Genomic DNA, 14,755 nt, shown 5'->3' on the forward strand with positions numbered 1-14,755 from the left:
TAAAAAGGAGCAGAACCCACCAGGATGACCTTCTCGATGTCTTTGGACTGGCACCAGTGAAACATCCCTGTCGAGTCGTATTTCTTTATGTTCTCGTCCATGTTCTCAATCTGCTCGTTGCCGGGGACGACGAGTGGGTCATGTCTAATCACACAAAAGACGAGAGGGAGGCAATGAAAGAATGTCATCGAGACTCTGTGACTGTGGATGAAAGTGAACCCGCTCTGGGGATTTGACTAATGAAGCCAAAATATTAAAAGATAACCCAGCGACTATAGTTTGCTGGCAGGATTACAAGAGTTAGTCATAAAAATGTGACGACTAATGAGTGAGAAGATTAAACACAACGAATTCAGATGAATACAATCAAATACTAATGAATAAATAAATAAATAATACTTTAAACATTAAAATGTCAAAAACATTCATAACACGCCATCAAATTTCAAGAATCTTACAAAAAAATACATCACTCATATAAAAAAAAGTCGCTTTTTCCCCTTTTCCTCTCCGTACTCCTGTCAGAGGCCATCTGCACAAATGCCAACAACGCTGCCATGTCATCAAGCAGAGCGACATCAGCGGCGGCAGCCAGGCGGAAGGAGATGGCAGCAACACACTGCGCTGACTGGCAGGAGCACGGAGATGCAATTACGCCCCCTTACAGCGTACAGCTTCTGACTTAGAGGGCCGTGCCATAAAAGCTTTAACAGACCAGACTTTAAATATTTCAGCAATTTGCCCAATCATATTTGCTTTCCAAAGTGAAGGGTATTAATTTTTAAAGGGAGCATTGGAACTACATAAGCTAATTTCACTGAGCGGTGAGCGCCAACACTGACCACTGAAGTGGCCTCCGGGCATGAGTACCTGCGGTTGTACCAGGCTTGTTCAGGTCAGAGCCACTCCATCGTTTGAGTTCCTGGTTCTGATGCTTTTGATACCAAAACCATCATTTAGATTTCAAACCCAAAAAAAGAAAAAAGTAACAAGCATTTAAATAGTAGATTAACTGGCAACAAACCCAAATCGCAATAAAATATAAAATAATATATTTTTAAATCAAATATCTTCTTCCTTACAGATATTTTGACTTGTGGCAGATGGAAAATCCCCGGTCTAAATAATGAATTGAATTAATGATAATTGTGTGATTTTCCTACTGTGACATTTACAAATATCTGCTGAGAAAACATGTTTAAATGTAAGAAGCTCTAGCCCCAAAAAACAATAACAAGGCTCAACAGCCCCCTTGTGAAACTCCATTTAAATTAACAAGATCTCGATTTTTATTTTGCACTGCACCAAAATGCAAACACTTACAAATCACAATGAGTCCTCATAAACATTTCAGATTATTTTCATGAAGATCCATGAATTATTCTCTGGGACATCAGCTAAATGGTTGAAGAACATCCCTGTGTTGCAACGAAAAACAAATTGAAAAATAATTCTTGGATCTGCCCCTTGATCCGAACCTACACCAAAATTAAAAAAAGTTCTCCTGACCCATACTGCATTTTTCCACCAAGTTTTATAGAAATATGTTCATTCATTTTTGAGTAATCCAAACAAACACAGATGCAAAAATTCCAGTGGAAATCAATACCTGATTTCTGTCTTTTAACGGTGAAGGGAATATAAAAACTCCAAATCACTACAACCAGCCAATGCGGTCGAACACGACCAGCCACAGTGGATCCACCGAGCCGCCGCGCTGCCCAACACAATTCCCCTCGCACTAAATCAATTTTGTCAGATTGAGATCACGGCTGAAGATGTTTCCTCCTGAAAACACAGACAGCAGCCTTCTGTCTCTGTCTGAAACCTTTTAAATACTTCACGTCCTCTCCACATAAGAGGAGCATCTCTTTAATCCGTGTGAGTACTTTAAAAGAATGCTACCTTAAGTAGCACGTTAAGTATGCATGAAAGTGTCAGCTGAAACTACCATCCCTCAGGCTCCGAGAGACTGAAGCCAAAAAAGCCCGCCTTTGGGCTTATATACCCCTAGGCAAGACCTGGATGTACTTTCAAGGATAGAAGCAGTTGGAGAGGAAAATGTCTTTTCTGCCACTTTCAACCTCTCAGGCTCAAATTCGTCAAAGCAATTTTAATTCAAAGGGACACGGTGTGTGCAAATTGAACTCTGTGGTTCAAGGTACGTAAACATTATATTTTAAAAGTGCGAAACTCGAGAACTGAAGTGTACGATGCACAAGTGGGATTAAATATATCACCTTGTCAAAGTTCAACACACTGGAAACCGGAAAACTATTGTTCTGTATATTGCTTCATTAACAACCTCAAGTAGTGGGATTGTTATATTACAACTGGTGGTGGCACAGTGGTATAGCGGTTAGCACTGTCGACTGGAGACTCTGAATGGACCATACATGTGAATGTGAGTCTTTATATGTTCTTCTTTATATGTTGGCCAAGCACTGGACTGCCGACGTGTCCAGGGTGTGTCCCAACTCTCACCCCATGCCAGCTGGGATTGGCTCCAGCTCCCACTCATTCAAGGATAAGCGGCATAGTTGATCTATAAAATGTCAGAAAGTATAAAAATAAAATAATTTACTTGGCCGACCCGGTGGCGGAGAGGTTAGTGGGCAGAGCACATGGGCCCATTCGCCTTGAGCCTATGACTCCCTTCCTGTCTCTCCTTCACTCTGCTGTCAAATGAATAATTATAATAATAAGTCTTCAAATGACGTGTGACCTCCACAGTTTCTTATTTACGATGATGTAAAAACTAAATAAGATCCTCGCTTTTGAAAAGCTCAGATCCAACGAATGTTTGCGTTTCCTGTTTAACGAATCAGGACGTTGATTCATTTCCTGTCAACACACTAATCTATTAACTCAGCCTGACATTAATCCTCCATAACTCTCTTGGTTGTGTTCTATATCATCCGTCTCTGCTTGAATCTAAGATGCAAGACTGAACGCATTTAGTGGTTTTACACCTCAGCTAAATATTTCATCAGAAGTCAAATGTTTCAGCACTCACTCAGTGGAGCCGCTGTCACTTCGGTTTGTCCTTGTGGAGATGACTGGTGAGGCAGCGCTCTGCCAGGATAGCTATCGCTCACTGTCAGCCACGACGGCCTGTCACTATCCTGCACCGCCGATTGCCTCAGCGGTGCTGCCGCAGACATGACGTGTGTGTCACAGTGCGGCGCGATGTGACCAAACGTGTTGTGACATCCCACAATTAGATGTGTCTTATGACCCATCAAGGAGCCTGTGGAAATGGTGTTAATTTCAGTGAAGTCGTCGTCACTAAGTTCCAGACGGGGCGTGTTAGTTTGCTGAGACGTGTGGAAACGGGAGACGGGTTCGGCTTCCGCAGCTGAACGCTTGCTTCTTTTGTGCGACTTGTTTCATTACACGGAGCCGAGTCAAGGTGACTGTCATCCCGGTATAAGCGCTCGTCGAAACGTTCAAAATGCTCAGCTCCATAATGCCTCCGCTTTAGTCGCTAAACGACACATCTCAACCGCAAAACACAAGGCCAGGTGTCTTCCTGAGGAGCGTGAGGACTGCGGAGAGAAACATAAAGTAGACATGCAGAATATGTAGATTTTTTTCTATTTCAGCATCACCACTCTGGCTCGGTGTAACCAGAGTCGGCAGAGTCTGAAAACCCTTCCCAACATGTAAACTGACAAAGGCTTGATCTTCAAAACCCACAGCCAATCTGTTGATCATTACTTATTTACAAAGGCCTGGAGGCCGCGGGTCCTGTAAAAACACATTTGATACAGTATACACCCAGATGTTTTTTTCTCTGCTTGTTGCAATGAAGTATCCCTGAGGCTACCGCAGAGAATCCCTCTCCGGCGAGAAGGCAGCAGACGGGCAGCACGGAACAACACATCCACCTGTATCGTTCGGTGAATTAGCATGGCAAGTAGATGGATTGGTTCGTCCGGGCTGATATATATATATATCGCTGGTGGCGATAGCGCTGGAGAAGCCGAGGTTATCGACTCCCGGGAGTTTGGAAACGACCTGGAGCGATTCAACTTTGACACCATTTTGAACCGGATCAAACAAGAACAAACGCCCACCTGAACAAACAGAGGCCGCGGATCAAAAGGAAAAAAAATGCTAAATTATGCACATAAACACTCCTTTTAGATATAATATGAAGTCATTTCAAGAGCTACCGTTGTTGATCTGTATCGTATCTCATGGTTTTAAACCACCCAGACATCTGTGGATTCATTTTCCAAAAGCCAAATAAATAGCAAATTAGCGATGGGAATACAAAATCAAGTTTTAATTCAATTTCATCCATGTGATTCCACTTTGTTGGCTTCTACGTCACGTTCCCCGACTTCCCTGTCGCCTGCTGTCTTCACAACACGGCACGTAATGACAGTGACTACTACTATTATCATCCGTCTAATGGCCTCTGCTTGAATAACACTGTTATCGCCAGTCAAAATCAATGAGCGCAGGTTTAATTTTACAGGACAAGATAAAAGCAAGGTAGCATTTGAATTCACCTTTCATTGCGATGATACATATCATCTGTGGCCTTACGTGCTGCAAAGCGCTCAGAGGGATCCAACAATAGATGAATGGCCTCGGGCTATCTCTCCTTTAGAGCTCCTCTGCCTGCCTGGCTGTCATTAGTGCCAGGCCGGTTTAAGAGCTGCAGTCTGCGGGTGTCACATGAAACCTCGTGGCATGAAGCCCCTCCGCCAGTCTGACAGCTTTTCCATGGAAACAGGGGCACTGGAAATGTTTGCTAACATGTTTTCCATTATGTATTTACAGGAAAGTTTAGACCCTGATATCAATATTTCAGAGAATTTACAAATATGAAGAAGATAAGATCCAGTAATGTTATATTTTTTAATAAAAAACTGTTTATAAAAGGCTCCTTAATAATTCTAATACCATTATTTCTGTATTAAGAAGGGATCAGATCATTATGCAGAGTAGGAACGATGCTGCTCTTGAGGACGAGCCCACAAAGAATCATCACCAGACTCAGACTCTGCAGTTTCACTCAACTCCACGTAGCATTTTTTGAATCTTTAGACGCATTTGTTAGGTTTCATGAATCAAAACTGCACATTATCTGGCTCCAAATGACAAAATGGCAGCACTCGATTTCGCGATATTTTAGCCCCACAAGTTGTGCGTATTTATGTTCCGATGGACTTTGTACAGGTAAATAGAAAACATGTCAATGTTGTAGTTGACAAATTCTGAACAAGTGCATGAACAAAACATACAACCAGGCGCAGCAGGCAAGTCATTGGGGATATCTTACCTCATGATCTTCGGCGAGGAGTTTGGAGAATTCCTCATGCCTCCGTTACGCTGCTTCTTTTTGGGCGACAGTGCCGACTGTTGATCCTCTTCAACTGCAACGAAAGGCATCGGCGTGAGGGAGGGAATTATCAGAAGAAACGCACAATCCACATGTCATAACAGCAAAAGGGCAACACAGCACGGCGTGGGTTTAGTGAATTCAAAGAGATAACACAACACGAGTGAGTCCGGGTGAACAGGATGGAACAACATTTGCGTGGTTGTGTGTGAGGATGCAAACATGCAATTGTGCCGCCTTCAACCATCATGCCGGAGCCTAATCTGCTAATCTAGAGAATTGCTGTAATCTACATATGATTCAGATAATTCCGTACCTCAACTTTTTAGATCCCTGGTTAGAACAACTTTCTTCAAAACTAGATTCAGATAGATTTCTCCATCGGCCATGCTAATCAATCACAATCTCATTTAATTTAAATAATAACCTGCAGATATTCAGTCTGGATTCTTGGTCTTTCTTCATTTTAGGGAGTCGACGCCCTCGGCTCATATAATTAGTTTGGTCCTTGTGCCAGAGTGATTTATGTTCAGCCCAGATGCCCCTCGGACATCGTCTTCATCACCACACAGAACGGCACCGAGCTCTTCACAGGAAACGGATTACACCGTTTTACCCCGGAGTTAAGTAATCAGGCAAATATTTTCACAAGCTAATATCAGAGTCGAGGAAAAAAACAAATCTGCTCAGTCGGTCGTCAGCGGCAAAATCAACACAAGCGGCGAGAAAAGTGTTGTTCGCTAATAGCGTTTTAACAGCCATCATTTGCACTGGGACTAGTTTGTTGCAGGTCACGGAAAAAAAAACACACACTTGAGTGTCTTTTGATCGTCATCAAGCTGTCAAGTGTTTTTAAAACCAAAGGAGCTTTCATTAGAGCAAATGAATAGTCGTAAAGATCATGCTCCTCTGCAGATGAACGCAGGACTTCGAGCACTGTTAACATGTGTGACAGTGACACCATAATGGAGTACAGGGCGTGGGGGGGGGGACGCTCCAACACACTGGCCCTTCACATCTTGCTCGGCCTGTTCAATATTTAATGTTTCACAGCTGACAGCTGCACACACTGGGTCATTAGTAAGGAATGCTACACATGCAACCACTCCAGCCGGGCGAGCACATGCTTCGGTTGTGCCGTTGTTCGAGCGCAGGCCTGCCAAACACGCCGAGGGGGGGGGGGTAGAGGGGCGGCGGGGTGGCGGAGCGGAGCTAGCCCTTACGGTGCCTGTGACCGAGTGTGCCGTTATCGGAGCGACCGGGGTGGTATCTGTACTTCACCGGCAGGCTGCGTGCCCGCTGCAGCCGGACGGCCTCCTCGGCCTGACCCCTGGGTCGCCGGCCCACCTGGCCCAGGTCACCGCCGCCCGCGAAGCTCGGCCTCAGAGCGGGGGGCACGGCGGTGGACAGCAGGCTTCCCTTGCGGTTGTTAACCAGAGGGACCGACACGGCAGCGGGTCTGGTACGGGGCCCCCTACAGGCCTCCTCTGAGTTGTTGTTCAGTTTAGCCGACTCGTTTACTGCTAAATGAAGAGGAGTCAAAATCAGCAGCTGCACAATTCAACTTTATAGGTTGTTTGTTTTTTTTAAAGGTTTATTAAACTCAAACCACAAAGCCCTGGTGGTATCCAGTCATGTTGACAGCTTTGGTTTTAATGGGTCATGGTTTTAAACTTCTTGCCTCCCTCCCATAATGGAGGTGAATAAAATTGTATTTGTGGTGCTCACAACTCTGAAACATTACATTTTAAACAGTCAGTTCCTCAGAAGAAGTGTTCAGAGCGTGTTTGTGGATCCTCTACAGTAACTAGAGCATTGTTTTGGAAAAGACGCAAACTGAAAGCATGTCCCAGCACCGCAGAGAGGAAGACGTTGCTTTGTGATTTGGGTGAACTGGCGTTTTAATTCCTCACGTTGAGCACGGGACAGGATCTGATTGGAACTGACTTCAATAAGACCTGCAGTGTGTGTGTTAATAAAACATCTTGTGACTCTTATCATAATTAAAGCACAATCACAGGTTTCGGGGGGTAATTCTTTCTGGCACAATAATGCTAATAGCTGAATAATTAAAGAAACTCATTTTTATTAAACACCACTTAACCACTTGCTCTAGCCACCAATGAAATGTTGGATTTGACATTTACTTTGATATTTATAATAAGCATGAATTAATAAGTACGCTTTCAGGTGTTCCAGCGTTTGTTATGCCATAAGAACAAGGAGGTGACAGTGTGAGTTAACCACCACGAGCTGCTGTGTGCAGTCCAGCCTGATGAGGGACGAATGAATTCACTGTCCTCTTCCCCATTCGAGATATAAAAGCTCGCGGATTGCAGTGGTGTTATAATGGAGGCAAAACCTGGTGAAGATAACATGATAAATTGATAGAAGGAGGCAGAACAACATGGTCCCCTCACTCCAAAAAGAAAAATGGCTGGGAGCTAAAACTGAAGAATAGAGATGATTATTTCAACAGTCAGCTGTCGAGCAGATTATCCGTCCTCCTCCAGACCTGCACTGTTCATCTGCCCCATGTCAAACATGCACAGCGGCTCTGCAGGACAACACCAGGGTGGCATCTCTGTTTTCATCTGAGAACCTGAGCCATGAGGTTCACACTCATGAGCTGACAAAATATCACACTAACCCCTCAACCCTTATTTGATGCCTGTTTTCTAAAAATAAACCTGTTCTGAATCATGTAAGAAATATAAGCACTTGAATGGTTTTAGATTTAATTCATCTGCCCTCACAGTGAAGCGGCAGCACCATCTACTGCTGAGCTGTAGCTGAGAACCAACCACGCACACGACACAACTTCCTGATGCTTTGCATGGGAAATAGAAGGATGGATGATGACAGGGCGACGGACACAACAGCCAAACACAGCAGGTCAGAGGCGGGGGGGGGCGGGCGACGGCATGTGGGAGGGTTAGAGGACAAACGGCCAAACGAGAGAATGGAAATCAAAACTTACTTGATTTGATATATCCATTGTAGCTATTTTTAGCTGAGAAGAATGCAGAGACAGATGAGAGGTTACAGAGAAGATCAGGTCGCAATGAAAGCAAATTATAAAGGACAACTGGGGAACTGGAGGGATTTCTCTGTGAGGCACCTTAAAGAAAAACAACATGGACCAAAACAACGAGAAATAAAAAACAAGCGTCAGTTTGGAAAAGGGTTTTTCAGTAACGGGGTCAAAACGAAATATGAAAAATCCCATTGGAGGCGCTGAAGTTGGCACCGAGTTTCGAAAAAACAATATGTTCAGATGGGAAGGTGAAATCAGAGGAAAACTTGGTTTGAATATTAGTAGTATTAATATATAGTCGTTAAGGGCTGCAGGTTATTTCAATGATAAAACTGATTATTGTCTAAATTACTTCATTGTTTAGTCTATAAAATGTCACAAATTAATAAAAACTGGTTAAATATATAGTAACTGATGTTTTAGCAGCATTAAATGACTATATTTCAATGTGAAGCAGATCCGTACAGAGCACACTTTGAAATATAGTCTTAAAAACGTTATTTACCTATCTAAAATGTAAGGTCTTATCCTAGTTGTCTTGATTTGTTCAGTCACTAACTCACAACATGTGACAAAACTGTGCGTATTCTCGTTTCTGAGTTCATAGCATCGTGTTTATTCTCTCCTCCTTTTTTCCTAAAAGCTGTTTCCCTTTCCTCAGCACTGCTTGACACAACCTGCACGGATGCATGGAACTTTTCTGTGAGTCACTTTTTTTTTGGGCAGCCGTGAGTCGCACACATGCTCATTAGTACTTTATTTCAACCCCTTGCTCACAATAAAGGTCACGCATTGAGCTTAAGGCAGGACAGTGACAGCAATGTTCAAACAGGGACCTTGCTGGTCCTGGCATCTGTCGCCTGCAATCGGAGGGCGCGAACAGAGTCACAGGACTAACAGGCTAGCATCTGTCCCACAACCAGAGTGGAGGAGAGGGGCGGGGGCACTCGGCTGCCTGGTGGTTAGGAACTGTCAGGCTGAGTTTCATGACAACCGGTAGCACTCCAAAAATGAAAATGCAAACATAATTTTCATGTCAGGCCGCATAAGGCCCGGCTCCGTGCGTCTCCCGCTCTGTGTCGACAGCAGCTCCGGAGCTCGGCTCCAGCTTAGCCGGCCGGGGCGACGCTCACAGCACACAACCCTGGAAGACATGTGGAGGGGGGGGAAACGCCCAGAGATGCTCGACTGTACACAACACGGCCCTTGATCAAGAGCCTTTCGCTAAAACTGTGTGACAGACTACAATGTTTCCAGCAAATTGTATTAACGCCGTGCAGATGCAGACACATTCTTCATGCCTCCTGCAATATATCAGTGCAACTTAACACGGCCTCCGGCTTTAAAGGGCAATCGCACTGGAATTAAGGAGGAATCTCCATTCAGCCAATTCCAATATGATCCAGCACTTTCCTGTTGTCCTCTATTCCTCTTATTTAATCCAGATCTACAATATTCTTGGAATTCTGTTGTACAACTCAAACAAAATCATAAGACAAGAGAACCCACAGTTTAGCCTGTAGCGCTGATGGTGACACTGGTTTGTGAACCGGATGCGTTTTTCTGTTTTTTAGAGATTTTAGAGTCAGTGGTTGTTCAAGCGTTTGATCCTAATTTAATATAAACAGTACATTAACCTCAATATCTAGAGATACCCTCAGAAAATCCCCTCAGGTGCTCTTTAGACTTCTATTTTAATTAATTGATTGTCAGTAGCGTTTACACATACAAATATCTAAAATCCAATCATGTTCACCCGTCTCTGGAGGCGCACAGAGAGTAAACGTTTCTTTATCTTTATTGTTCTCCAGTGACGTCATTATAACATCATAACGCACAGCTTCGCATTACTTTAGCGCTTCAGCTTTAAATGCTGATAATGTTGATGAGATCACTGGAGTTTTCACACTCTGCTTAATTGTTTTGTTGACCCAATTTGAGCTAAAGGTCAGTTTGAATTCACATTCTCTGAAAAGCACCGGCGGAGCAGTCACCCAGCATGCCTCACCACAGCTTCCAGTCACCTCCCAGAGCACCGCACAGGACCAGGAGCACCAGCTGACGGACAACAGTGAAGAAGCTGAAGCAACAACTACACCCATGACAATGACGACACGGCTGCGAGAGCCAGACAGCGCACAGAGCTGGAGACAGGGTGCACGGTTAACACAGTGCATGTTGCACAACACTAAAGGGCACATGTCAATGGCGACAACTTACAGGCACGTAATGCGGTTGAGCAATCATTAACAGAGACAGCAGAGAGTGGGATGTCGTGTTGAGAGGAGTCCACGTTACAACGCACATTAACCGGCATGCACGAGCAGCCCCGCTCTGCTGAGCGCCCGCAATCAAAACAGCATGCCAGTCTTATTTTCTTGTAGGCGGCCATCTTGGCTACAGTCAGGGGTTCAGACAAGAGGAGAGGGAGAGCAGGTTAACGTCGAGGGTCGTTCTGGAGAGAAGTGGACAAAGGAGGGACAGGGCACAGAGGACGGCTGCTGCTGCTGCTGGGATGCACAAGATTCACTTTGACTCGACAGCGGGCAAATGTCAGATTGGGAATTTGGGTCATTCATGGGACAAGTGTGGGAAATATCACGAGGTCAAAAGGTCATGAGGTTTTGGGGGTAGAAAGCTGAGGGTTGGGGTTGGGTTGGGTTTGGGTCATAAATGTCTTCAACAGGAAAAGAAACAATAACTCATAACATTTCTGAACAGCTGAACATGACCCTAAATGCTTTATTTTACTCCATAATGTGGTCATGTGCTGTATTTCATACGATGACTCTTTCTATGACAGAGATTTCTTCTGACAGTGTCTCTTATAAAAAACTAGTTCTCTGGGCTTCTAGATGAATCTCAAGAAAACAAAAACCAGTTCAAACACTCGTGTGATACGGTGTGAAACCATAAATCTGACATCATGTAACAAGTATCCTACAAGACTGATATTTGTTCCAAACATATCCTTGATCTCAGATGTGGGGCCTTTCCAGCTGTGCTTCTCATGCAAGGATGTTGTGTTTGTCAAAGGATTATGGGGACACCTGGTGGTGATCTGGGGTAGTACTAACTATTTCTTTTAGCATTTTCCAGAAACGGTTATGTAGGTAATTTAATCTCAACTCTTTATCCTTTTGTCTCTTTTTGGTCTTTTCCCAAAATTGCTTAATTTAGCCGAACGTTTTTTTGTCAAATTGAAAAATGTGCACGTGACAACCAGGGGACCAGGCAGCATCAACCGTTATACATGCAACATGTACAGTACACTCAGGCTTTGATTTCAGAGGAATCAATCCGCATTACTCACAATATATCACTATAAAGTGACGTTATTTTTTTTTTAAGTGGGCAAATTCCCAAGCAGCAGGAAAAGAATGCATCAAATGTTAAAGATTAATTATTAGCTGTAAAGGTTAAGATGAAACAAACTGTAAGAGAAGAGACAGAACAATGAAATGAAACATGGGGTTTTGATGTGTAGAGACACACGATCCATCCAGGTACCAGGTCACGGGCTCTGTGAACGCCTGCTCACATCACAACATTATCAGTGAACTGTAACAGCACAGACACACATTATAAAACAACAAAAAACATAGCACACAACATACGAAGATATTTACGTTAAGACTGAATTCACAAGTCAGTTTTCTCTTATCTGTGTCTGTTGAATAAATGGGAATAACTTTGAAAAGAGAATATGTCATAAACGCTAAATAATCAACTGATATTGTTGAGATTGTAAATTAAAAGTGGTGGAATAAAAAAATTGAGCGCAAGTTATAGTTCTAAACTTCAGCATATAAAACAAAAACTATTAACACGACTAGATGCAACTGTAAAGCTTTGTTTTGTAATTTGGGTGAACTGACTATTTATGTCATATAGATAAATATATTATTTATAAATTATTTTGAGGTAAATTCAGACTGAACCTGTTCGTTGACCCTGTGACCTTCCTTCATGCCCAAAACTTACAAATGCTCTGTGAATGAATGTAGATTAAGTCAAACAGACTTAATGTGTTGATATGAGGTCACTTACATTTCTTGCATCCACATTTCTTTATTCTTTTGGGATCAGATATGTCATCGTGGCAGGATTTACAGTAAAACAACGCCCTGAGGAGGAAAACAAGAATCCCTGTGAGAAAACTCCACATGGATCAGAAGCAGTGAAATTAAGTGTTCATTTTTTCAATTACAGTTATTCATAATTGAATTATGCTTATTTTATTTACTCATTAGACATTATTATTTATTATATATAACAAAGGGGTCAGGCAAGATTCAGGCATTTGTCAGTACGTGAGGTGAAATGCTGGTTAAGCTGTTCTATGGAAGCCCAGTGAGGTTACATTATATTTTGTTATATCATGTGTTCGTGCAGTGAGGGCACAAGTCTCTAATCCTAAACTAATACACATTTGAAATGTCCGTTACCTCTTTACTTCTTTGGCATCGCTGGCAATGAAGAAGCCCAAGGTTCCCTCCTGCATTTTCACGTGGTTCCCAGGGTTGATCAGAGTGCTGCGAGGATTCACAAACACGTCAGAGTGGGAAGTTACTGAGTCTGCAGTGATTCGTTCTCACTCATCTGGCAGGTTGGTCTCTGTTTATTAAATGAAGTCGATGAAGGCTGTGACACTTCAGACGGAGTAAAATGAGCATCGATGCGTTCAAACAAACCCTGGTGTGTGTTTAAAGAAACCAACGGCCAACCTCCTATATTCATTTGTCAGGACAGAGTCATAAAGACCTGTGATGTTTGTTAACAAACCAATTTACACACCAATTTAGCCCAGTCAGTAAAGAGCCCTGTGTTTGCGGTCAAACAGAGAGACGCCGGTTCATCACCGAGAGTAAATACTGACGGCAAACACACCTGTGTATCCAGGTTTCAGCATCCGTGAAATGTAATGACAAGGATCCACTGTGAGCATCTGCACTCACCTGCTTTCTCTTATGTCAGACTTGTACTCGATAGCGATCAGCAGCAGCTTCAGCTTCACGTAGCAGAGTCTGCAAAAGAGAATAAAAACAGTTACACCTGCAGCTAAACATTCTGTACTTTCAGAAGTTCACCTTATTCATATTTCTGAGGCTAAATAAGCATTTTTCCTGAGTGATGTACTTTTTGTGAATCAACTTAACTTCTAGAAATCCAATAGGGGAAAATATGAATCATTGTAATTTTATATATAAATTAGATTTTTCAAGAAAACTGAGAAAGTAGTCTTCTCTGGTCTTGAAATAAATAAAATAAAAGATTTGAGGGAGGCTTAACTTACATCTAGAAAATTATTTTAATCATGTAAAGAAAATGTAATCATTATCTATGTCTTTCACGCAGCTGTTTGCTTCACATCTCAGTTCTAACTCGTCATTTAAAACATTTAAGTTACTAAAAAGACTTTTTTAAATCTGTTGCACAAGAGACAAAAGTCGATATTTCTGTGCACTTACTCGCAGATAACAGGGAAAGACAAGCCCACGAAGGCACTGGACAGGTACTCAGTGTACATCTCATTAGCCACGCCCTCCAGGTAATACTTCTGCCACGTGTCCTCCTCGATCTGGGACAGAGATTAGAAGAAAACAAACAGAAGCAAAATTGTGATTCATCTCCACCCACTCACCAGATGCTGGATGCCTCATCTGGGATAATCATTACTTTCTACTCAGCCCATTCTAATGTAAACACAAATGTGAACACAGACTGATGCAGCTGCAGCTACCTTGATGAAGGACCTCATGGAGAACAGGTTGGCCAGCATGGTGGAGAGCCCCTGAGCCAGGCAGCTCTGGGCGATGAAGCCCAGTTTGAGCTCTGCCAGGCAAATGGCGTCGTCGCCCTCCTTCCAGGTCCAGCTGGGGATGTTCAGCAGGTGGGCCTAAGACGAGCAGAGGGTGAAACAGGAAGTTAACTGGTTGTTTGACAAAAATGAAACTGTTAACTCTTATTAAGCTTATTTCTAACAAGGTTTCTAAGGTTTTAAAAACCAACTTAAGACTAAACAATACATTGAGATCTAACTTTTATACACTAAACTAAACTTCAGGAGCACTGTTAATCTCATTGTATCCTGTACAATGACAATAAAGCTTTCTATTCTAAAATACAGCAATAACAAACTTAGAATGAAGAATAATCCTTACAGATTCAATAGGGCCTCTCACCATTCGGTGCTCGGGCCCTAATGATCTTTATAGATGATTTAAGTAGAAAAAACAGACTGTACCAACCTTATTGTGGTACTGCAACATCTGAGTGATTATTCTGATCTTTGGATGGTAGTTCTTGATGGAAATAACTCTGAAAGAGACGCAACAAATTCAGAACAAGTTTACCAACGT

General features: G+C 42.8%; 1 protein-coding gene across 1 annotated transcript in view; it reads right to left on the bottom strand.

Annotated features, from left to right (window-relative positions):
- The window catches only part of LOC133027981 (calcium-activated potassium channel subunit alpha-1-like), a 70,738-nt gene that overhangs the window by 10,297 nt on the left and 45,686 nt on the right, over positions 1 to 14,755 (bottom strand). Inside the window, exons 13-21 of the mRNA XM_061095170.1 lie at positions 14,645 to 14,714; positions 14,137 to 14,292; positions 13,865 to 13,974; positions 13,352 to 13,420; positions 12,842 to 12,928; positions 12,444 to 12,520; positions 10,614 to 10,790; positions 5,297 to 5,390; positions 21 to 144 (exon numbers count right to left, since the gene is read on the bottom strand). Of these exons, the coding sequence (XP_060951153.1) occupies positions 21 to 144; positions 5,297 to 5,390; positions 10,614 to 10,790; positions 12,444 to 12,520; positions 12,842 to 12,928; positions 13,352 to 13,420; positions 13,865 to 13,974; positions 14,137 to 14,292; positions 14,645 to 14,714 (964 nt within the window). The remainder of the gene's footprint in view (positions 1 to 20; positions 145 to 5,296; positions 5,391 to 10,613; positions 10,791 to 12,443; positions 12,521 to 12,841; positions 12,929 to 13,351; positions 13,421 to 13,864; positions 13,975 to 14,136; positions 14,293 to 14,644; positions 14,715 to 14,755) is intronic.

This window comes from Limanda limanda, chromosome 21 (genome assembly GCF_963576545.1).
Source record: "Limanda limanda chromosome 21, fLimLim1.1, whole genome shotgun sequence".
Taxonomy (NCBI): Eukaryota; Metazoa; Chordata; class Actinopteri; order Pleuronectiformes; family Pleuronectidae; genus Limanda; species Limanda limanda.